This window comes from Parus major, chromosome 2 (genome assembly GCF_001522545.3).
Source record: "Parus major isolate Abel chromosome 2, Parus_major1.1, whole genome shotgun sequence".
Lineage (NCBI taxonomy): Eukaryota > Metazoa > Chordata > Aves > Passeriformes > Paridae > Parus > Parus major.
This window is the reverse complement of record NC_031769.1, coordinates 56,988,145-57,008,503: the sequence shown is the minus strand read 5'-3', so window position 1 is coordinate 57,008,503 and position 20,359 is coordinate 56,988,145. Positions and strand designations below refer to the sequence as shown.

At 43.3% G+C, this 20,359-nt stretch overlaps 1 protein-coding gene and 1 long non-coding RNA gene across 2 annotated transcripts in view; one reads left to right on the top strand and one right to left on the bottom strand.

Moving 5' to 3' along the window:
* CTDP1 (CTD phosphatase subunit 1) overlaps positions 1-1,444 on the top strand; it is a 101,715-nt gene extending 100,271 nt beyond the window's left edge. The window contains exon 13 of the mRNA XM_015618130.3: positions 399-1,444. Within this exon, the coding sequence (XP_015473616.1) occupies positions 399-540 (142 nt within the window). The 3' untranslated portion in view covers positions 541-1,444. The remainder of the gene's footprint in view (positions 1-398) is intronic.
* Positions 1,445-4,064: 2,620 nt separating this feature from the next.
* On the bottom strand, positions 4,065-19,539 carry LOC107200109. Its single transcript, XR_004495894.1, has 4 exons — positions 17,080-19,539; positions 14,639-14,757; positions 12,482-12,610; positions 4,065-4,113 (listed from the first exon to the last, which is right to left on the bottom strand). It is a non-coding gene; the product is annotated as an uncharacterized LOC107200109 (long non-coding RNA).
* Positions 19,540-20,359: the final 820 nt, after the last annotated feature.

The window sequence follows — 20,359 nt, the reverse complement described above, 5'->3', positions numbered from 1 at the left end:
TATAAAAAAAGCAGAAACTTGAATATTTCAAGATCATATTACAACATTCATATTTTGGTAGTATCTTTTTCACACAATGGCTTTCTTCTTTTGGGATGCATGAGAAACATAGATCATTATTTTCAAACAGTCTCATACTTTCTTTAGAAGAATGGAAGAAACAAATTAACACTACTTTGTTCTTTACACCTACTGCTGACAGTACATAACAGCAATTAAAAAATGAATTGTGTGAACTAGCTACTGTTAGTTCATGTAAAAGCAAGCACTGTACTTTTTGTCTAGGCCTGAAAAAAGATGAGACCTTTAGCCTCAGTTTTTCTCATGTTGAATATGAATCTCTCAGTAACCACTGAGACACCTCCGTTCATGGGCCTTGTCTCTGTCTGTCCTTCCAGGGGTCACAAGCGCAAACTGGATGAAGATGATGCTGCCAGTGAATCCAGTAAAGAATCCAGCAATGAAGATGAGGAAGGAAGCAGTTCTGAAGCAGATGAAATGGCAGCAGCACTTGAAGCTGAGCTGAACGACTTCATGTGAGATTCATGCAGAACACAGAATTTGTAATTTTATTTTACTTCTCATAAGCAGATTGGACTTCAGATGAGCCCCTTATGTCAGTACTCAATGTTTTTCCAAAATGTGTGTGTATATTTTGCAAAGCAACTCAAGAGGTGATACATTATTTTACAAAATCAGAAATAGATGTTTTTAAGTTGTTTTACTAAAGGAATATATACTTTTTTAAGCAAAAAAAAAAAAATAAAAGTATTAAATGGGACATGGTGTGCTATGCCAAAGACATGTTAGGAGCTCTGCAGAACTTTCATGTATGGGACAGTGGTACAAAGATTTGTGATTAAACATACATTGGTTTCTAAAAATACTGTAGGCTGTGGTTTATGGGTTACAATCTTCAAAAAAAGGAGGAGATAAAGGAGATGGAATTGTCTGGGTAGTACAGAAGGAATCTGACAAACTGGTCATCCTCTTCCACAAATAAAGGTATCAAATATAAAAGGATTTTTGAAATAAAAAATGACTATTTATATTTGTATAGAAACAGAGAATGTGATATGCAAGCTTTGTGATTTCTGCACTTGACCCACTTGTCATTTGCTTATAAGAGAATACCTAGTGGTCAACGTTCATGGTTTTAGGTTATTTTGTTGAATAGTTGGGTTTTTTAGAGACATTGTTTAGATTTTTATCTTTTCTTCTCTGTAACCAGAAATTTAGCACAGCAGACTATGTGGTTCTGTACTTCCACAAGATGCATATTCATTCACCCATTCGTGTTGTCTTGGAAAGAACAAGTGCTACTTCAGTCTAATAGAATTTAATTTCTTTGACAAGAAATCTGATGTAAAGTTTTTGTATATTCTATTTCATATTTGACCCACAAAACAGATTTTCTTTCATTTAATAAAGGTTCATTTTGTAAGCTTTGTTTCTCTTTCCTTCCATCAAACATAAGGCACTCTTCTTTATTATCTTTCCTTCATTCTGCATGAAAATTATGAAAAACATTGAAAGCAGGTGCAAATTTGTAGATTCAGGAAGGTAGATGAAGGATAGAAAAGAAACACTGGCTCAGAAGATTCATGGACTCTAACATCTCATTTTTCTCAGGTCTCTTTGATTGGCCTCTGAAATTACCATAAGAGTTGTTGCTCTGGTTTTAAATTTCTGTGGCTAGGACTGTGGTTTATCCTCAGTTGTTAGCACCTGAAGATTGAATCCTTTTAACAATATCTTTACAAAAGAAGACTCATTAGTTTGTATGTCATGGTTAAAAGGAAGTACATTCTGGTGCAGAAATACTTAATTTTTCACTTAGCAGTAAAACAGAACAGTTCAGTAGAATCTCAGCTGTTTTACAAATATCACTCTATTTTTAAAGTTTCATAATGACAATAAAAGGAAGACTGAGAAAATACAAGAGCCTTTCAGATTAATACTTCAGAATGTAAAGTCAGCATCCACAGACAAAAATAGTGGATTCTGTGGGAAAATGCTCCATTTCCTAGACTTTTACACAGGTTCCACACAGCTGGGTGCTACAGTGCCCTGCCTGCTGTAGCTCTCCATGAAAACAAGCAGGATGACTGCTTGCAATTAGATACGAAAATGCCAGGGGTTGTGGGGCATGTTTTGTGTTTTCTTAAAGCCCCACTTGAAATAATGTGAAATAACATCAGCTTTCTGGGTCACTGTGATGCTGCAAATGACTTGACAGCACAGATTTCAGCAGAGACTTGTTCTGGCTGATGGTCTTCGCCAGTCACGCAACTCTGGGACAGCATTTAAGCTCTGAATATAAACACAGCCAGCGAGCAAAGCTGGGCTTTGCTGGGTGCTGCATCCCCGGCACCAAAGCTGCCTCGCAGTGCTCATGGGGGGATCCTCTGTTGGGGAGCTCTGGTGAGAAAAGCTGTATCTTCCTCCCAGTGTTACTTTGTGGATGATGGTTTCAGTGGTGGGAGGGAGTGGTCTGGGCAGGAGTCCTGAAAGCCATCAGCACTTCAGTATCTCTTATCAATCCCTGCCACTCTCCAGTCCTTGGAGTAGGGGAGACCTAGCATAGGGAGGGTTGAGAGCCATCAGCACATTGCTCACTGCCAGAGCAGCCCAGAAAGCATCAAGCCTGCTCTCTGCTGAAAAGCCTGCTCTCTGCTCAGTCCAGGTGGCTGTGCTGAGTGTACTGGTCACCAGTCTCTGCACAGGTGGGAGAGAAATGGAAACAAGATTTAATAGATGGTAAGTTATATGCCCATTCTAACGTGCCAGCAAGAAGTCTCTGGATGTATGAAGTTGTCACTCACTCCCACTAGCTTACACTTTTCTGAAGGTGCAGGAGCATCCTAGGAAAAGCAACAAATGTGCTTTGTGAAATGAGTTTAACTCTTCCTTAAGTGACCTAGATATTTTGACTGGGTGTTTTATGCTGCCTTCTTGCCCTACTTCTGTACATTAGGTCACTAGCAGGGACCTGCTGCCAGTGAGGGCACTCTGACAGCTGAAGCAGAGACCAGATTCCCAGTGAGGCTGTTGAACTCACTGGGCAGTACTGGTGTCAGAGAGGGTAGCAGGTGTGGAAATGAGCACAGAAAGGGCAACTTGCTTCATCAAGCCTTCTAAGCATGTCCTATCACTGCTGGCTAGGAAAGATGGCTCCTAAGGGCTCATGGATATTTAAGAACTAGCAAGAGCCATCATTTTGATTTAAAGACCAAGGGTTTTACTTTCTCCTTAACCAGTCCTTAAGAGAATGAGAAGACATCACAGCTCTGATGAGGATCATAGAATAGTTTGGGTTGGAAGGGACCTTTAAAGGTCTCATAGTCTATTCTCCCTACAATGACCAGGGACATCTTTTACCTAGACCAGGTTGCTCAGAGCTTGGTCCACACTTTCCAGGGACAGGGATGTAGTGGGACCTGTGATAGAAGCAAAAAGCATCGTGTAGTGGCCAAGCTTTTCTCTTGTGCCTGTGTTGGGAACAGGGGAAGACGACGGAACTGTTGCTTAGCACTGAGAAGCAAAAAGCTCCAAGCATGCAGGTACTTTCACATTTGTGCATATGTGAAGTAGGCCTTGAGTTTTCTCAGTGTTAGATAGTAACATCCTCTGTGAAGGGTGGGAAGTCTCAATTTTCCTTCTTGGCACTACTGCTTGCAGAATAAGTGACTGTCTTACAAGTGTGAAAATACACATACACAAACCTGGAGCTGTACCTAAAGATTTCTCAGCTCTGCCTAATTTTACTACAGTGAACATTGCAGTAGGTGACAAGTCAAAGAATAAATACATAATGGTCTTGTTAAGGAAGTGTATCTCATGTAGCTGAAAACTCAGCATGAGAAGACTGCCAGTTCTCACTACCTGCAGGCAAGCTTTTTATATATTTGTTTTTCCTATCCAATCCCACCTTCTGTTGTCATTTCAGAAGTGTTTGGAGCCCAGCACCTGGCTTAGCCTCCTCTCCCTTCCCACTCCCAGAAATAGGAGGCAGCAGTATCCAATCCCCCAGACAGTATCACCTACAGCCTGTATACATACCTGTACTGATAGGCTGCAGCTGCATGTCCTGTGCTCCTTCTGCTGACCTGGCTTTGAGAGAGAGAGAGAGAGAGAGAAAATGACCTGTAGTAGCAGCAGTAACAAATAATACAGATAAGTGAAAATACTGCCTCTTTGTAGGCTGGGTGAGTACTTCCATGTGGAAAAAAAAAATCTTTCTTCTAGGAATTTATTCCTCATTGTCATACAGTGCTCATAACTATAAATGGAAAAACCTTTGCTTCTGGTTTTGCCTCCCATGAAGATCAACTCAGTCATTCCCAGAAGCTGTCAAGTCATTGTCCCCAAGAACCAGGCCATCTGTTTTCCTGGATCTCATCAGGGCCCACATGAATCCTGTTGACTTTCTCCTCCAAGGCAAGAGCAAGTCTTGTCATCAATATATGCATGACAGAATGGCTGAGGTCAGAGCAGACCTCTGGAGGTCATCTGGTCTAATCCTCTGCTCAAGCAGGGAGGGTCATCTGTTCAGGTCCATGTCAGTGTATGGATGTCTCCAAGGATGGGCTTCATGATTCCAGAAGCTTGTTTTCTTTCAAGTCCAGAACCAGGCACTGTAGTGGGAATCAATCCCCTACCACACGTCAATGAGAGTGTGGATTTTAATAAATATGTGATGGGATTTTGAGCCACTTGAGATTCTATTTGGGAACAGGATTTGAGAAGGATGTTAGGCACCTGGAACACAGGATTGCTAGAACTGTGGAGAAACAGACATGAGCTATAAACCAAGCCCTCTTTTGTGCAAACTCTATTTCTGGTACAGCAAATTATTCCTTTCACTCCTCTCATTCTTCGTGACTTTCTCTTTTTGTTGGAGAGTGGCAGAAATGTCCCGTGACCTGATCCCAAAGGAGGTGGGGTTGGCATAGACCCCAACCCCAGAGCACTCAGATCATTTACTTGGTGAGATGGGGGCTGATTTTGACTCTGATTCTGTCGTGTGCACTGAGCAGAGGGTGGGTTTGATGTGTTTGCAGTACTTGACATCGCTGACTTGCACAGGCCCATTTGAAACCCCCTGGAGTTCTCAGCCTTGCAGGTCTCATGCCCACAGAGCCTGTGCTGCCACCCCATGAGTCAGAGCTCCCTTGGCAGAGGATGATTAATTCTCTTCTTTCTACACTCCATCATAGCTCTGCTCCCTGAAAAGACAAGGAGCTATATCTGGTAGATGGAAGTATGTATGGAACTTCTAAACATCTCCATCCCAAGATGAAGCTGGACTGATTTAGCCATTGGGTGGGTTTAGAGCCACTTTAAAGGTAGAGCAGATGCTAACCTGAAACAACAGAGGTAAAAGTGCATTTTGTTGCCCCATCCTTGGGATGGACAGCTGTGTCCATGTGCTGTCCTCTTCCACTGAGCAGTCCTCCATGAGTCAGTGTGTCTCACCAGGAGACTGGAAGCAGAATAGAGGCAGACCTTCCTCCTGAGGCACCACTGCCATCCTTCCTGAGAGCCAAACTCTCACCAGAGCTGGCAGACAGTAACCATATTGCAAAGCCATGTAGGTTTAATAGGCAATGACAAAACACCCATCCTTCTCTAAGTCTGCTCTTAGAGCAGTGCAGTTCTCTGTCCCTGGTACATCTGCCAGGGGAAGCCTTGAAAAAGTGCATTGCAGTGACAGGTATTACTGACAGTAATCATGAGGAGAAACCTTGACCAAGGAGTGTCAGAAGAGCTGGGTCCTCCTTCCTTTCCCTTCTCTACAGGAGACCAACATTTCTAAGTCCCCAAGACTGTTTGCCTGTCAGATTTTGGATGTTGTTGCTCCTTCACAACAACCAAGCTGTTCTTGCACAAACTGTCACTGCTATTGATCAGTTGTAAGGGGCAAAGCTCATAGGCAACAGCCTGCTCCCCATGCTGTCTTCAGGCCAGGCATTGGTGCTTTTCTGGCAGGGAGCACAGCAAGTCAGAAAAGCTTCTTATCTTTTCAGACCTACCTATGGATATGTATGACCCTTTCAGGACATAAGTATTAAATATGTCACTTAGTTCCAATACAAATAGTGCTTGAGAGATTCTCTGTTTTAATTAAGTGGATGGGTTTGGTCCTCAGAGAGCTCAACATGTCCTTGAGTGAATAAATGTTTTAATAATTCTGCTTTGTCTCTCATAACCTTATAGCTGCAACCCACAGAAAAGCTTTCTTTTCCTTGACACTGAATACCAAATGAAGAACACTCCGTCTGATTCCTCTGCTTTTTGCTTTCTGTCCTTGGATCCAAGCTCTCAGGCAGCCTCTCAGACCAGGGGAGAACCCCACCATAGGACTCATGTGCACAGCAGCCCTGTGCCGAGTCCTCAGGACAGACAGAGCCATCAGCTGCATCCTCTTTGGGTCTCCTCCCTCCAAGGGCTCCGTGTGGAAGCTGGGTCACCTCTGAGCCTACCTCACAACAGCAGCTGTGCATCTTCCAGCATCCATCTACTTCACTGACCATCACTTTTCCCTCAATGGTGGAAAAGGCTTTCAAAAGGCTTGCTAGCACAAAGGACATCTTCCCCTGCAGCTGGCTCAGCAGCAGCCCAAGACACTTTTCAGTCCTTTGGGTTTGGGCATTTTAAATCTCTCTTCTTTTTTTAAATTCCTAAAACAGCTAAGGAGGTGGAAGCAGACCCCTGGTGGGCTGTGGGATGGAAAATAAAGAAATTCAAGAGTCTGAAAGTTGTGCATTACCAGAATTCCTCTCACTACAGGGGCTATGCTTGGTGTGCATCCCTCTGAACATACCCATCAGGCAAGGAAAGGTGAACAAAGGCTGGATGCTGTTTCCTTACATGAGAGGGCCCTCAGTCTGTAAGGGGAAAGAAGCAAGGTTCCTTAGGTTAGAAATTCTCCTCTACAGAACGTGTCTAGGGCAGTATCAGCCCAACACCTACTGCTGTCCTTGTAGCTTGAACCCCATGCACAGGGCACCAAGCAGAGCCCCTGGGCTGCTCCCTTACAGCAGGGGGCCCGTAGGTGCAGACTGGGGCACAGCAGGGCTGAATTTCAGCTGTGGCCTTACGTAACTCTTAATTGCCTGCATTTGACATCTGCGAGGCACTAACAGCCGCAGTGGACGTGCTGAGGAATAAGTCCGTGAGTAATTCCTGTTTTATCCCCAGCTTATATCGTTTGCCTCATTACGGGACTGCCTGCAGCCTTCAGCTTCCTCCCCAGAGTTAATAGATTTCATACACCCCTGTGCCACGCTGAGCTCTCGACACAGCGCAGCCTCACCTCGGCCCACCGAGCTGGTGCGAGGACAACCGAGCGCTTTTGACAATAACAAGAGTGCTGGGGAGGGACAGATTGCAACTCTGCTGCAGCTCACTCACCTCGGACTGCAACCGCCCTGGAGCAGCCTGGAGCAGGACATTTCGGGGCCCTCACTACAGCACGGTCATTGAGACGCTGGAGCGTGTCCAGAGAAGGGAAAAGAAGCTGGGGAAGGGTCACAAGGAGCACAAGTCTGATGAGGAGCAGCTGAGGGAGCTGGGGGTGTTCAGTCTGGAGGAAAGGAAGCTCAGAGGGGACCTTATCCCCCTCTACAACTGCCTGAAAGGAGATTGTAGCCAGGTGGAGGGTGGTTTCTTTTCCCAAGTAGCAAGGGATAGGGCAAGAGTAATGTACTTCAAGTTGTGCCAGAGGTTTACTTGGATCTTAGGAAAAAATTATTTACGGAAAGGATGGTCAGGCATTGGAACAGGTTGTCCAGAGAGAAGTGTCCAAAAAGCACGTGGATGTGGCACCAGGAAGCATGGTTCAGTGGTGGACTTGGCAGTGCTGGGTTAACAGGTTCAATGTGCTAAGAGGTCTTTTCCAACCTAAACTATTCTATAATTTTATGAGACAGCCCCTGTGTGCAGGTCTCTGCCTGGGTTTGGGTGAAGAAGGTCCTTGCAGTCAACATGAGCTCCATCCCCCAGCAGCCTCATCTGGAATCCAGGTCTTGGTATTAGGGGCACAAAATGTGTTGTTTTTCTTATATCCCCCCATTGCTTGGCTTTGTGCTGCAAAGAGCTGTGGGACACCACGGAGCTCCCAGAGAAACAGGTCCTGCCTGGTTGAAACTGCTGTGTCTCCCTTGATGGAAACCCTGGAGCCCTCCAAGGAGCTCACGGGGGCTGAGGAGGTGCTCTCTGGCATCTCTGGAAGCTATTATGGACCACTTTTCAGATCAGAAATAAGAATGTAATTCAGGATCCTCTTCTGGGTCATTGTGGAAGTATTTGGAAACCTAGAGAGCACAAAGGAAGAGCTGCTTTCATCGTGCAGGGTTTCCTAACATGACACTGAAGGCTCGCTGCTCATAGCTCTCATGCTATGATGTTCACTTGGCTTTCCTGAGAGATATTTAGCTGATCATTATCATTTAATACCTTTGTAACTGTAGATACTGCTGCAGCACTCCTGTGACACATTTCTGCTACTGGCTGTTACCAATTCTCTTTCCATTTAAAACAGTAGGCTCTGTGAACTCCAGGAACTTCAATTGGTACTTTAAGAAAATGTGAATTTTCTTCTCTACTCCTTCAGGTTGTGAAGCAAACTTTGAAATCATGTCCTGGCTGCACTGTGAAACAGCTCAGCAGCTCAGCCACAAGTATAACTGATGATTTTTAAGCTAAGCTCACAGCTTCGTGGGGGTTTACATGCAATTTTGAATGTGAGGGGATATGAATAATAATAGTAGTCTTGAGGTAGTGAGGTGTAATGAGGTAAACAATATGAGATTTTCCCACTGAGTTGAAATGAGATTCCTTCAAATCTTTTGTGAATTTTTGACACAGCTAAAAGAAATGTTTTCTGAGGAACATGTGGGCTGCAATGTTGGGAACAGGTTCTTCCAGTGGTAACAAGGATACTGCCTCAGAAATTATATCCAAGCATTTTCAGATTTGAATATCTTATAAATATATTCTTTATGTTCTGGTGTGTGAGCTTGGGCACGGGAGGGTGCATCTGTTTTCCAGCAGAGAGGATCTGAATGATGCAGTTTGAAGAGAGGAGCTACAGCTCAAAGACGAAATCTTGCTATAAAGTATCCTACAAAACAAGAAAACTAGACCAAGATTCAGAATATTTGGGGTGAGAGGGTTGCAAATCATGCCACACACAAGTGACTTCAATGGAGTGGCGTGAATACGAGTCCCTCACAAAACTCATGAGTATCCTTTATTTCAGACAGTTCTTGCCCCCATAAAGACTACCTGAGATTCAGGTTCTGAGTGGAAATCATCTAGGGCAATCAGCAGAATTTCCATTTGCTGTTCCCATTATCTTGGCATTTTGGGCCAAATGTTTTAAAATATTTCTAATGTCCCATCTTGAGACTATCAACGCAGTTCTTCATCGGTGCCTTCGAGAGGCCCAAGTTCAGCTGGCTGCCTGTGTGCACACAGACTGACTGATTAAAACAAGAGTATATTATTCTTGTTTGCATCTGCTCCTCCTCTGTCTTTTCACATTTTAAGCTAGACGCCTAACCCACGTTAAAAATTTTGTGAGGTGCTGCACCTGCGTGAGGGCAAACCCCAGTACCAACACAGGCTGGGGGATGAAGAGATGGAGAGCAGCCCTGCCAAGAAGAACTTTGGGGTGCTGGTGGAGGAGAGGCTGGACATGACCCAGCAACGTGCACTTGCAGTCTAGAAAACAAATGCTGTCCTGGGCTGCATCAAAAGCAGTGTGGGCAGCAGGGCAAGGAAGTGGATTCTGCCCTTCTGCTCTGCTCAGGTGAGAGCCCAGCTGGAGCGATGCACCCAGCTCTGGGGTCCTCAGCACCTGTTGGAGCAAGTCCAGAAGAGAGCTGCAAACATGGAACATCTTTCCTGTGGAGACAGACTGAGAGAGCTGGCATTGTTCAGCCTGGAGATGGGAAGGCTTCAGGGAGACCTCATTGCAGCCTTTCAATACTTAAAGGGGGCTTATAAAAAGGGTGAGAACTGACTTTTTATCAGGGCCTGCTGGGACAGGACAAAGGGTAGTGGTTGTAAACTAAAAGAAGGTAAATTCAGACTAGATATAAGGAAGAAATTTTTTATGGAGGGAGAGGTGAAACACTGGAACAGGTTGCCCAAGGAAGCTGTGTCACATCCTGGGCGACATTCAAGGCCAGACTGAGCAGTGCTCTGAGCAACCTGGTCTAGCTGAAGATGTCCCTGCTCAATGAAGGGAGGGTATTAGACTAGATGGGCTTTCAAGGTCCCTTCCAACTCAGACTATTCTATCATTCTATGAAAAACATCAAGGCCCTGAAGCTGAGCTTCTGCACCAAGTTGATTTGAAGAATAAATTGTGAAAATATAAAAATAGGCTTTTAGCAGCCTGCCTGACAGAGGCAGAGACATTGTGTGGGCAAACTGTTCCAGAACACAGCTGTGCAATGGTTATTAAGAGCTGTACTTCCATAATAACAGTGCTGGGAGCTTTCCTCAGTAAAGAACGATAAGCAAGTTTCAACTTCATCCTTGCTGAGACCTGGAGGCAGCACTGTGCTTGGTTAGCTCTGGTGCATTAGCCTGTAATAGCTAAGCAATATACTTTGAGTGAAGGTTGAATAATAGAGTGTTTTCTCTCCCCTCTCCCCCCCCCCACTCCCCCACTTTACTTTCAGAATAGCATCTTCCATTGTTGGTTATTGTCATTATCAACTGATTTCCCCAACGACTGCTCTAACCATCATTTCTGGCTTCTGGGCATTAAGCAAAGATTGCTGCACCGTAATTGGATTAATTTAGAGACTGACTTTGAACAGCATAATTGATTTGAATTTTATTCTGTTTTCTCTAGCCACTTTTTTCACTGAGAATCTCAATGCCTGTAAGCCTGGGCATGGACTTGAGTCTTCTATAGGAAAAGCCTCCATAGTGGGAGCCCCTCCTTGCTAAGTGAGTACCTTCACCTGTGCTCCATGCATCCCTCCACTGGGGAGCAGTTCCCACTGGGCTTCATGCCCCTTCTTTCTGCCACCTTTTGCAAGGGTGCCAGAGGAGTCATGGACTGACTCACTTCTCCACCATCACTGCAGGGGCTGCTTCGTGCAGCAGGAGGGGTTTTGTTCTCTGGCACAGGGTCTGTCACTGCTGTGACACATGGGGACCAGCCTGCCCAGCTGTCCCCACATGGACCCTGCTTCACGGATGCCCTGCGGCACGCTTGCTTCTAACATCACGGGGGCCTTTCCAGGCATTTAGCTGCGTTGCTGCCATACCCAGCACAGCAAACCTTGTGTCCTGCCATGGTTTCTGACTGGGTTTTGATTCTGCATCTCACAGATGAGGGTGTGGAGTGGGGGAGTGCCCTGTGGATGCTACAGCATCCTTTTCCCTAGAGTAATGTTTTGCTGGAATAACATCCAGCAAACTGATGCCCAGGAAGCTTTTCCTTGCAATATCTGAGCAATAATTCTTAGGGTTCCGCTTTGCCAGCTTCCACTAACCTTGCTGTTTGTACTCTTCGTATGCCCAGATTGTCACAAACACTTCAATCTTTTGTGCTCTTCACTCTCAGGCTTTTGTAGGAGACACACCTTTAATTGTTTGTCTCTTGGGTTTTGCTTCCAGCTTTCCAGGTTCTCCCTGGTAGCACAAAGCCAAGAAAAGAAAACAGGACTCCAGAAGTGATGCTGTTGGGTACATGCAGTGCCCCACAAAAACTTCTCTTCCCAGTGCCTGGAAGACTTTATCCCTTGCCCATATTCACCTATTCCTTCTTTTCTGTCTCAGTTAGTCATGCTCCCCTCCTTACAAGCACACCATGCAGATGTTGCAATTGTGCAGGCTGTGACGCACTGGAAGATTTCTTCTCCCTCTTCTCCCTCCTCCACAAACATCTAAACTTATCCCCAACTACCTAGCTAATCTGTCTGTAAGATCCAAATGTCTCCAACATTTGGGGGTGTTTGAGTTTGGGATTCTGATTCAGGCTTAGCTAGAGAAAACATTGAAAGGTCACTGTGTTTTAATTTATCCAGCAAACGAAGCTTGAAGGCACTGAGTGCTACTGTAGGCATGTGCTGCCTGAAACCATTATCTACTCGCAAACCTGGTGGGACTAATTCAGGTCTGACAGAGTTTTATATAAGTATTGTTTCACTTTTAGTGTTCTCTTTACTTCTCATCACTTCTTCAAATCCCACCAAAGACAAGTTTTCTCACAAGATGATGCCTTGGCACATTCACTCAATGATATTGACTTCCCAGTGGCAGCAGGGGAATAAACCATGAGATTAAACTGTCCAATCAATTGCCCTCCTGCCTGTGTTATGTGCGTTATTTCCCACCGTGCACATCCAACATTACACTCTGTGACCATTAACGCAGTGGGTGCTGTTAGACAATGAAATGTTAGACAGCAGCACACTAATAAAAGGTTTAATGAATAACATGATATCCTTACCAGCAGCTACAGAAGAGCTGGTCTGGGGAAACAGGGCCTGTGTGCTGGGGAATGTTGTACATGAAATTTGGACATCCATGTTAATAAGCAAATGCTCCTTTATCACAGGGCTGGTGTGGAAACATCAACCTGGAGAGAAAACTGAGTTTGAGGAAAATATCTCCCTGTATTAGAGAGGTGGACAGAGCAGGCATTACCTCCCAACAACTTGCTTTTTGATGCCATATGGCTTAACATCTCAGCAGGACATTAATGCCAAGAAATTTAACATCAATTTTTCTTCACTGCCGGGTTGCCAAGTGTTACTCCTTGCTCCCCAAATCTGCCATTCAAATCTTACCTGCTGCTCTCTTCTGCTCTGTGAAACATGACACAAAACTGCACTTCCTCCCAGGGAGAGGTTTCAGCTTTGCAGCTGCCCTGTTAGGGTTTCTCACTCCCAGCTGACACCTTTCCCACCGATGCTCTTGTACTTGCCAGGCTAGAAAACTCTCATGGACATCTTCTGGACAGGTCAGGTTTGGCAAAGCTGGATTTGTGAAACAAGCAGCACCATTCTTCTGGCACAGACTCATCGCTTGTCCAGGAAAGACTGGAACCAAGCAAGGGAAAGACTGACTTCTGATGGGATGGGAACTAATTCAAGCCCAAAAGAGCCTCACAGGGAGTGAGAAGCAATTATCCAGCCATGGACAGGGCAGGGGCATAGGGATACTACCAGCCAGGCTCTACACATACAACTGGCTCACTACTGCCAGATGCCCCTCTGGAGAGAAGTGAAAGGCTGAGGAAGGGCAAGAGGACATCAGACCCTTCCAGCTGGGCAGCTGAAGCTGCCCACTCCCAGCTGTCCTCTCTTGCACATTTTTTTCTTGGGTTTTCAATGGGCCAAGTGGAGTTTCTTCCATTATGTCTCCTGCAAGATCACTGTGCAAGTTAATGGTGTGCTGTTAGGAAAAGGGCTGTTGACATATAGTCTGACCTCCTCTTTACTTAAACCATTTATGTTTGCTTTGAATTAGGTAGTGAAGTCTCTTTATCAACATTATTTATAGGTTTTATGCATTTCAAGACTGCTGCTTTGTTCCTAGGCTGTACTTGTCTCTTAATCTAACTAATCATCTAACACATTTTAAAGTCTCTTCATTCTTTCTCATAAATCAAATCTTGGACCTTGATGAATCCATTTGCTGTGCTGATCTGAATTCTCTGTCTTTCATCAGATCTTCCTCATCTCATAAAGAAGTGAACAGGCTATTCCAGGTGTGCCTGTGAAAAGATTTCATCTATATATTCTAGTCTCATTATACATTTCTCTGTCTATTTTACCTTGTTATCCTGCATTGAAAGTGCAGCCCCCTAAGATTCTTTCCATGTTGTTTCTTCACAGTTTTATCTGATAGCACGTCTTAGATTTTTCTATCCCCTTGTGAATTAGAATAGCTTTTCATTTTGATTGCATTTTAATCCATAAATAGTATCTAATTTTCTCACTTTGTCCCTGTATTTTTTTTCTGGGTGAGTTCCATCCTAATTTTTTCATGTCTTCTTTGTATTAGTAATTTCCCTCAATTTAATATATATGTGACTTCAATTAATATATTCTTTGTTCTCTTCTCTAGACAATTAGTAAAAGTGTAAAAGAATGCATGTTATTTAACAAATGTCTCTTCTAGTGTCCCTGCCAACCTGCAAGTGGTTACTTCCACCATCCATTTATAATGTTTAAATTTATTTATAAAAGATGTGTGATCATCCCTTAACCCTAGTAAATGATGTTGAGATGAAGATTCAGTGGACATTCTCATAAAATATTCTACAAATAACTCCAAATATAATTACAGAAGGAGTTCATATAAGATGACCATTTCAGTCTGCTTTGTCTGAATAATCTGTATTACACGTTTTCCCAGAGCTGTTTGTTTTGTAATGTTGCTCTTATCTATTAACCTTGACAAAAAGGGGTACTCAGAAAGGCATGGCATCTCTGTACTTTGCATTATTGACTGTTTTATTCTTAAGTTAAATTCTGTGGCTCTGAAAGAACATTGCGTTTCAAAGGAAAAATAGATGGTCTTCTTTCTGTGACAAAATTACACCAAAATACTGGAAATAAAAATTACTTTTTCTAGCTTCAGAAGCTTCACAAAGCCTTACCATGACTGTTTGTATTTACAGTTGTTGCGGTTTAGGAATTTAAACCACGCCCCACTCGTGCCCCTCTCTCACTTCCCGTTACCCCTCCAATTCTCCCGTGTCATCTGGGGAAAGCAGGCCTGGAGACACAAAATGCAAAGATCATGGCTTGAGATGAGAACAATTTACTGGAAACAACAATGAGAGAAGCAAATGAACAGTAATGGTGACAATATTAATAACAAAAAGCGTACAGGTGAGAGACAGAGTGATTCACATGCCAAATGTTCACCATGGAATCCAACCCAACCACTCCATGCTTCCCCAATATGAAAAATGAGGTGAGGTGGTGTAGAATAATCTCCAGGTCCTAGCCAAGCCCTCTCCTGCCTACTGCAGAAATCAACCCTGTCCTGGCCAGAACCAGGACAGCAGTGAAATTCATCAGAATTCTGCTACATCTGCTCTGGAAGTCACCACTTCCGTGGAAGGTAAAATACTGGGTTTTACAACACAAATCTGGGTCTTGTTTTTTGAAACATGGTTCAGTTTTTCCAATAACTTCTTGAAAAATTATTGAATCCCTCTGTAGTTTTCCTTTTTACAAACTGTTATGTACAAGAATAAAAAAAAAAAATTGGAATGCACTGTAAGCATACTGTCCCAGAACTGCAAAAAAAGGTCATTTTTCTGCTTCAAGAGGAACAAATTATCCCTTTTTCTTCATTTATCTTTGTATAAGCAACAAACTGGTGGATAAGCAGTTACTCATATTGCTTTAGTTTATCTCCTCCCGGTTTTTTGGCACTCCCTGCTTACAATATCCCAGACTTCACACTATCAGAAGTGATCTCAAGGCTTTCAAAGATGTGCATGCTTGTACAGAGAGCACCTTTTCCTCTCTTGTTCCTGGCTAGTGCAGCAAATTCTGAAGATCCTGAACAATTTTTACTGATCTTTAACCTTCTAGAAAGCCTTGGGCCTTGCCAAATTTCTACGGTTTGCATCTGTGACATGGTTTCTTAGACCATACTACCAGAGACCAGTTGGGTTTCACTGATTCTCACCAACTAGTGGTGATAGGAGGATACTTTCAGGTCCCTAGGACACACCTCCCATCCTGACACCAAAGAACTTCTGCAAAATAAGTCTAAGTGCTTGCAAAACAATTCCTTATCAATATTTCCTTTAATAATGGGGGGTGAGGTGGGCTGGGGGTGTTCCTGTTCAATTAGAAACAGACAAAAACAGCCCACACATTTCACATTACTATTATTTGCTTATTTAGAGATCACACCTGCATTTTGTGGAAGCAGTGCAAAGGAAGGATATGACACCTTCCCTTTGCCCCTTTTTCTTTGTTATGGAAGATTTTTCTACACAGCTATTCAGCATCACAGCCATTCTCCATTCATCATTCATTTCACTTCCTTTGTAACTGGTAGATTGAGTTCTCACACAAATACTGTAAAAAAAGACGATTCAAAGTGCATAAAGGTCTCAGCTGAGTATTTCCTGTCTGTACAGACAGTTGTGCTGAGGGTAGTTTTGTAGGGCCTGAAAAAGCATCAAATGTTTCCAAATGTTTGTTTCTGCACAATCAAACTCGCAGCAAAAAACACAGTGTCAGAAATGCCTTGAATTAATGTAAAATAAACAATGAGACTGAAAAAAGATGTTACTGTGGCACATGACTGTCAGTACACAGCCAAAGCAGTCCACAGGTACTGAGAGGCTGTCAGGGTACACACATTTGTTTTAGACTTTAATTACACAGACCAAGTGGATTGGTCTGACAGAAAATAAAAAACAATTGTCTTCACTCAATTCAATGAGTATTTCCCACTGAAGAGATATTACTAAGTGATAGTGCATAATTTTGCTAGGGCAACTTGACCTTTTTGCTTGTTTCTCCCTGGTAATAAGCAAAGCCAATTAATCCCACGTGTTGAGCTGATGAGTAATGGCTCCTTGTAGAAACAATGGTGTCACATGCCAGTACATACATCAGCATTAATCTCTATTAATCACACAGAGAACAATGACAATTTACTGAATTTTGTTGTTCAGTAAGCTCCACACCAAACCCCTAGACTGCTGAAACATTTTTCAGGAAACAGAACTACACTGTAAATTGGAGAAGTGGATGGAAAATCTGTCATACTGCACACAGACCTGCTTAAACCTGTGCCGAGCTTCACTTCCAGCTCCACATAGCATAGAGACTGCTTTGATTGGGAACCTGTATCCCTCTTCCTCTGAGGTGCAATCTCACCTGTCTGCAGGCTGTCTTGTAAATGCAAGTGCACCCCTTGGCACACAATTTTTTTTAATGCTCACATGCTCTCTTTTTTACAAATAGTAAAATATTTAAGCTAGAAGAAAGAAAATAAATGGAAACACATTCCCTAAAACTCCAGGAGCTGACCTGCTCCTCTTGCACATTGGCAGACATTTCTTACCTCCTCTGCAGGGAGCTACTTTTAAATGTGAAATCTTCTTCTGGGTGCAGGGTGCAACTACTGGCTAGTGCTCACTTGGATGGCTCTGTCAGACAGCTGGCTGCCAGGGGCTGCAAACACCAAGCCAGAAACACACACAAGACCTTGGCTTCTTCCTTAGAACACAGGGCATGGGAAAGCCCTCTGCTAACCCAGAGTCAGGGAAAGGAGAGTGATGGTCACAGAAGGAGGGACATGCCAGATGCAGTTGGTAACTTTGCAATGCACTGTCTCTCTCCACTCTCAAAAACAGCTGGTAAGTCTCTCTTTTCCCCAGGGGATGTTGTGATCTGCTCCAGGCACGCTGCCCAAAGCTGCTGCTTCACAGAGCTCCTGCGTTAACTCTGTAAGACCAGCAGTGAGCATCTTTGGAAGTGAACAGACAATTTGCTGTATCAGTTGCCCTGGCAGTCTGATAATTGCAATGGTGAAAACTGAACCAAGGGATCCAGAAGGGTTTTTGGAACAGGCTTTCAGGAGGTCTCTGACTCCTGTTGTGGAGCATCTTCAACATTCACAAAAGAGCAGTGACCTAATTGTGAAAAACTGCTCTCAAAGGCTCTGTCTCCTGTTTGCTGTTTCATGTCATTTTGGTGAATTCTTCTTTAAAGGCATTTTCTTTCCATTTTCTTGAAGCACTATTCTGGCTTTGTACTTGCGCCAACAGCCTTTGGGCTTTGTCTGCACTGAGTCTGGAAGTCTTTCATTCCCCTCTCCCCAAGCCAACCATGTTCAAACAGCGCTTGTAGAGAGGTGCTAATGTGCTTTCCCAGGCCTCTTCAGACATGATTTAAAAGCTGGTACTTAAAAGCATAACACAGAGAAATGCATTTGCAAAAGGATACATTTTTCTTCTACTTGGAGCAGAACTATCTAATTTTCTCTGAGAAAGTGAGCCAGAAGTCATTTGACTTTGTGCATACTAGCTGAGTTATAACTTAATTGAGGATGCATTTTTATCTTTGGGGGTTTTTTTTAATCTTCTTTTTTTTTTCACTGCTTCAAGTTCTGTGATGGCTCTCCTTCAGACTTTACCAGGCTCACCTCACGTCCTCTCCACCTGCAGATCAGGAATGTCAGTAACGTGTGATATACACTGAAACTGGAATTAGTTTAGGATCCATTTGGAAGACAGTGCCTTCCATTTTAGAAATAAAACTTTATCCTAGTTTTTCACTGTCAGCTCCAGATTTTCTGTAATATTCAGCTCTTTGGATGTTTCTTTCTTTCCTCTGAATAACTCTTTCAGACAATAAATTTTTCTGTCCATAACTGTACATTCCTGTTTAATACCTTAATATTCAATCTTCTGCAGAAAAATGCAGAAGTGCATGGTCAAGTTTTCAGCTTCCAGGGATTAAATAATCATTTCTTCCTTGCCTTGCAGAAGGCTTGGTACTTACTGAACTCCTTTCTTTGCTTCTACACCTTTGAATGCGCCAACACTACTTTTTTTGGGCTGAAGCTGTTCTCTTGCACTCTCCCAGACACATCTGCCCTTCCTCTCTCCAGCTCCTTGATACACTGTGCTGAGAGGCAGAGCCAAGTGACCACTTTGTGCCATTTGTTTTGGTGACCTTCATTATTTTCTCACCTGCCTTCAGCCTTTGGAGATAGACCACTGGTTCCTCTAATGTTCAGCCACTTGAGTCAATGTTTTGGTGACGTTCTACTGTCTCATTATGGCACATCCAGTAGACTGAATACAGTTTAGCCTGTGCTGGAGCTTGAGGTACTGCCTGTTAGGTAACAAGAGACTTGTGATGCCACAAGCAAATCACTTACGGAGAAAATAAGACACCTTTACGTCTAGGTGTCTAAATTCCAACATGAAATCCATCAGCTTGGATCCTCATCTCAACCCTCACTGAAACTCTTCTGGCAAGGAGCAGATACGAAGATACCTTCAAGGGTCTGTGCTGAAATGTAAAGCTGCAAATGTTGCTCTAACACTTTCCCTGAGACTGGTTTTCTTCAGGTTCTGGAGTACGTTGAGCCTGGAATAGAATAGGTTGAAGTTCCATACTAAACACTTTGTAACGCAAAGTGAAACAGTTTGGAGAAAATGCCATCTGTACAGCCTAGCCTGAGAAGCGATGGAGAAGTGCCTGCCTGCAGCCCCTCTCTCTGTAAACTTGTTAATCAGAGCTGCCTGACTGCATGAATTTCCCAGGATGACCTCATTAGGCAGGTGCTTGCACTGTCCCTTTTAAGGTGCATTCACACCATGTATGTGAGCAGATGTTGCTTACTTGGGAGCTAATGACCCATAATTTGTATGTAAGAAAAAGCTACTACTAAATACTTGCAGATAGAAATAATCTTCCCTGCTGTAATAAACTTCATGTGTTTCTGTCACAAATAGTGTAGTACCAGGGGGAGTGTCTCAAGTGCAAGCTTTTAATACAGGCATGTTTTGTTTGATAATGGATAGGGAGGGTGCTGTTCTCAAAGAAAAAAGATATATTTGCTTGGTTTAGTCAGAAATTTACTGAGTTAATTTACTTCCCATATATGAACACGTTCACACTCCTGGGCAATTGCTACATTATTATAAATTGAATTAAGTAGTAGGACAGGAGAAAAAGATTTGGATGAATGCTGCTTTATATGTGTAGAACATACAAGAATCTTGAGCTTTATTGTGCTACATCTTTTTAATTGCTGTCCCCTCTGAATGTTTTGGGTTTTTTCCCCCACTGACAAGCTAGTTGCTAGATGCTGTAGTAGCACAAGGTCAAGTCTTCCCAGCAATGGGGCTCTGGTACACAACATTCTTTAGATTTAACAAGGTGGTGTCTCCCAGGACTTTGGGTCAGTGAGAAGATAAACAGCTGACAGACTGACAGTGACATGAATTTCCAGTCAGATAGCTTGGACCCTCTCCTCCAGCTGTGGAAGGTCCTTTTCTTTCCCACAGTTATGTCCTAGGCAGAATGGCACAATGAGAAACACACAGAAAACTGGAATCATTCCTAGGTGTAAGCTGAGAAAAACCTGTTGGCTTCAATGGGTTTATAGAAGAGCATGGCATTTGTCTCAAAAAATAGAAGACTAAATAAGGAATAGTATCTTTGTTTATATCTTAAATGGAGGGGGGAAACATCAATATATTCCTCTTAAGCAGAAATCATCATTAACTGTGGATCTTTTTTAAATAAACCTGGGGAAGATGGGTAGGAGGAAAAATTGTAACCCTGCACGGTGACTGTGTTGAGACTGTCACCTGATGGCCAACTGA